The 4,152-nt window shown below is 56.0% G+C and overlaps 1 protein-coding gene across 1 annotated transcript in view; it reads right to left on the bottom strand.

Moving 5' to 3' along the window:
* Positions 1–3,611, bottom strand: part of LOC104160726 (RING finger protein 121-like) — a gene marked incomplete at both ends in the record, with an annotated part of 5,708 nt that extends 2,097 nt beyond the window's left edge. The window contains 3 exons of the mRNA XM_009698934.1: positions 11–64; positions 2,577–2,697; positions 3,504–3,611. Coding sequence (XP_009697236.1) covers positions 11–64; positions 2,577–2,697; positions 3,504–3,611 — 283 coding nt within the window. The remainder of the gene's footprint in view (positions 1–10; positions 65–2,576; positions 2,698–3,503) is intronic.
* Between the last annotated feature and the right edge of the window lie 541 nt (positions 3,612–4,152).

Below are 4,152 nucleotides of genomic sequence, written 5' to 3'. Positions count from 1 at the left end.
GACCGCAGACTGCGCAGACGCTGTCGGAGAGGTGCTTGGTGGGCATCCCCGAGGCACTGTAGAACTGAGCGAGGGCAGAGCAGAGGGAGAGTGGTGACAGCGGGAGGGCACGCGTCCCATGCCTGCTTTGGCACGGCTAAGCTTTAAGGAGGGCTGGGGTCAGCACCCGAGGAGTCCAGCCTCAGCCTTTTGGGCTTAAAAACCTTGTTACAGGTCCGGCTGCAGCAAACAACTATAACAGGACAGGGAGCTATTAAGTGACATGGTGGCCCATCACGCCCCAGCCCCTCTGCCAGCCCCATGCACCCCTTCCCCATGCCAGGGACCACCCCGCTTCACTCCCCGACGGCCCGGTGAGCTGTCAGCTGCCTGCCAGGGCTGGTGCACCCACGCCGGGCAGCGACGGCAGAGGCTGGGGGCAAGAGGTGGACAAGCTGGAGGTCACAGCTTTGACCCAAGATGACAACCTTGGGCTGGCAGTAGAATACAGCCCGAGCTACTGAAGGTCCCTGAAGCCCAGACAGCTGAAGAGCGAAGCGCGGAGCAGCCGCCCCCCACCATTTCCAAGCCTGGTGGCTCAGCACTGGCCTGACGCAGCAGGCAGGAGGGCGTGGGCACACAACAGGGTCTCCCTGCGCACAGCTCTGGTCCCACACTCTCCAGGGACAGCCACGAGCTCCGGGTCACTCATGCTGTGTCCTGGCTCCCATGGCCAGGCTGGGAGACATAGAATCACAGAGCATCTCGAGTTGGAAGGGACCCATAAGGATCACGGAGTCCAACTCCCTGCTCCTCACAGGACTACCTAACACTAAACCATATGACTCAAAGCATTGTCCAGATGCTCCTTGAGCTGTGACAGCCTTGGTGCCTTGACCACTTCCCTGGGGAGCCTATTCCAGCGACCAACCACCCTCTCCGTGAAGAACCTTTTCCTAATGTCCAATCTGAACTTCCCCTGATGCAGCTTCATTCCATCTCCTCGTGTCCTATCGCTGGTCACCAGAGAAGAGATCAGCACCTCCACCTGCGCTGCCCCTTGAGGAAGGTATAGACTGTGATGAGGGCACCCCTCAGCCTTCTCTTCTCCAGGCTGAACAAACCAGCTGACCTCAGCTGCCCCTCCTAAGCCTTGCCCTCGACACCTTTCACCACCTTGGTCACCCTCCCCTGCACACACTCTCACAGTTCCATGTCCTCCTTATATTCAGGTGCCCAAAACTGCACCCAGTACTCGAGGTGGGGCTGTACCAGTGCAGTGCAGAGTGGGACAATCCCCTCCCTCGACCAGCTCGCTGTGCTCCGCTTGATGCACCCCAGGACACGTTTGGCCCTTTTTGCTGCCAGGACACACTGCTGACTCATGTCCAACTTGCCATCCACCCAAACCCCCAGATCTCTTTCCACAGGGTTGCTCTCCAGCCTCTCATCCCCCAATTTCTACATATACCCAGGATTACCCCATCCCAGGTGGAGAATCCGGGACTTGCTCTCGTTAAGTTTCATGCAGCTGGTGACTGCCCAGCTCTCCCATCTATCCAGACCTCTCTGTAAGGCCTCTACCCTCGAGGGAGTCCACAGCTCCTCCGAGTTTCGTATCATCAGCAGAACATGCCTCGGGCAGAGACCTGCCAGAGCTTCGCTCCGAGCACCCCTCGGGCTGCAGTGCCGGCTGGTGGCAGCATCCTCCTGGCAGCCCTGGACACGGGCCAGACCCTCGGGGAGCGCCTGGGCTGCTGCAGGCCTGTCCTAGGCGCCCACCACCTATGCGGGGTGAGACCCAAGCTCTGCCGAGGTGTCCCAGTGTGAGCGGAAGGTGGCCGGCGAGGGGCTGGGGCTCCCCAGTCCTGCCAGGCAGAACCTCCAAGGAGCAGCAGCAGAAAGCTCAGAGAGGAAGAGGAGAAGGAAACAAAGTCCAAGACCCTAAAAAGCTACGCAAAGAAGCAATGTGACCTACCCCACCGGGGTCCTAGGTCACGTATTTTTTGGTGGAGTGGGTTTTTTTTGGTAACAGGTAACAGGCTACAGATTTTAGGCCACCACTGCAGGGACGCAGGACCAAGCCCTCTGTCCACAGGGAGAACAGAAGCTGCAGTGGGTACGAGCAGCAGGAGGGAGCCCGCGGTGTGAATCCTTCCCTGGTGGCTGCAGATCATGAGTTAATGCACCCGCAGCATGGTCCCAGAGACAGGAGCACTCTTCAGCAGTGGAGATTTTAAAGGTCCAGGCAGAGAAATATCTGTCAGGAGTCGGGAGGGGCTGAACAGACCCTTCTACTCCTCATTTCTCGTGCTGCTGGGGATGAGGGGACACCCGCAGGGGCTTTGCTCTTAACGAAGAATCTCAGAGAAACTCTGTTATGTCAGAAACCTTCCAGCTCAGACACTGTGGTAGCGGGCCCAGAGAGAGCGCAGTGAGAAAGGCAGCAGCCTCAGGGAGCCCCTCCTCAAGGAGGGAGTTTGATGCACTTTCACGTTTGGGGGAGGCAAAAGCTACTGCTGCGACTGAACACATTTCAGGCACCCCCGTAACAGGGCAGGACTCTCACCTGGGGGGACAGCACAGTGTTAACTCACCCCGATCGTCGAGGCCATGTAATCCGCACACATCTCGGCAAAGTCCCGCTCCAGCACCCCGTAGTAAAGACCGTAGAAGAGGAGGGAGATGCCAAAGTCCATCGCGTCTTCTGGTTTGATTCTACAACAGAAGAGCCCAAATGACATCAAGAGCTTTTTGGGGTGGTCTGTAGGGGTGCAAAGCCAGTGTGCTGGCACAGCCCACGGCACTAACTCTGTCACAAGTGCGGTCCACCAAGGCAGCGGACACACCTCACTGGGAAGCATCACCCGCAGAGATCTTCTAGGTGCTTGGCCAGCACAAGCCCAGTCCCTGCTCCTGGGACGTTTCACTTTAGCTGTCAACAAGGAGCATTTGAACGGAGATGTGGGTGTAACACCCCAGCTGTCCAGCACCTGGTGTCCATTGCCCTCACCAGCCTCTGCAATGAGCAATTCAGTGATCTCCAACTATCTCATGCACCAGATCAGCTCCCAGTAAGCCCCCAGTTAACACTTCCACGTCTCTGCAGGCAGTTGCCAGGTCTGCACATATTCCAGAGAAGGAGTCAGCCTCTCTGGACATGAAGATGGCTTGGGCTTGCGTCCTCTGCACCCACACCTGGGCTGGCTGCTTGTCACAGGTCCCTCTTTATCAGGGTAGCAAAGAAAATCCCGCTGCTGCCCCCAGGCTGGACACTCGCAGAGCTGGAGGAGCTGCGGAGGAAGCTTAGCTGGAAGCAGGGCTCTCCAGCGACCCTGACCAGTTCGGTTACCAGCACCTCACCTGTGATCCTCCCAGCAGGAAGAGGACACCCCAAAAGTCTCTTGGGTCTCGTTAATCAGATTGCTAAGACAACTACTTTTCCAGAGTCGTAGTGAACACCTTGTAACACGCAGTGTGTTACATCCCCCGCCCCAGGAGTGGGACCCAAAAGATTCACTCACCTGAATAATAAGTTAAGACCAAAAAGTGTAAACATCACAGCCATGTACCCTACGATTCCAGTGGCATAGCTGATCTTGTATATTAGTAGAAACCATTTATAAACCAGCCTGTAAAGAATTAAAACAAGAATTTAACTACTTCATTTTTCCTGAATGAAACCAAACCAAGCACCTAAAGAGTTTTACTTTTTAAACCTGGATGGTGGCGTTGGCAGACACTTCACCTACTGTCCTGGTTTTGGCTGGGATAGAATTGATTTTCTTCCTAGTAGCTGGCACAGTGCTGTGGTTTGGATTTAGCGTGAGAATAGTGTTGGTAACACACTGACGTTTTAGTTGTCGCTGAGCAGCACTTACCCAAAGTCAAGGATTTTCCAGTTCCCCATGCTCTGCCAGCAAGGAGGGTCACAAGGGGTTGGGAGGGAGCACGGCCAGGACAGCTGACCCCAACCAGCCAAAGGGATGTTCCATACCATAGATTAGGGCGTCACGGCCAGTATAGAAACTGGGGGAGTTGGCCGGGAGGGGCCGATGGCTGCTTGGGAACGGGCTGGGCACTGGTCAGCAGGTGGTGAGCAGTTGTATTGTGCATCACTTGTCTTTCTTGGGTTTTGTTCCTGTCTCTCTCTCTTTGTTATCTCCCTTTTCA

The sequence above is a fragment of the Cariama cristata genome, unplaced genomic scaffold, assembly GCF_000690535.1.
Source record: "Cariama cristata isolate BGI_N322 unplaced genomic scaffold, ASM69053v1 scaffold1774, whole genome shotgun sequence".
Classification (NCBI taxonomy): domain Eukaryota; kingdom Metazoa; phylum Chordata; class Aves; order Cariamiformes; family Cariamidae; genus Cariama; species Cariama cristata.
The sequence above is the reverse complement of the archived record's forward strand: the minus strand, read 5'-3'. Positions and strand labels throughout refer to the sequence as shown.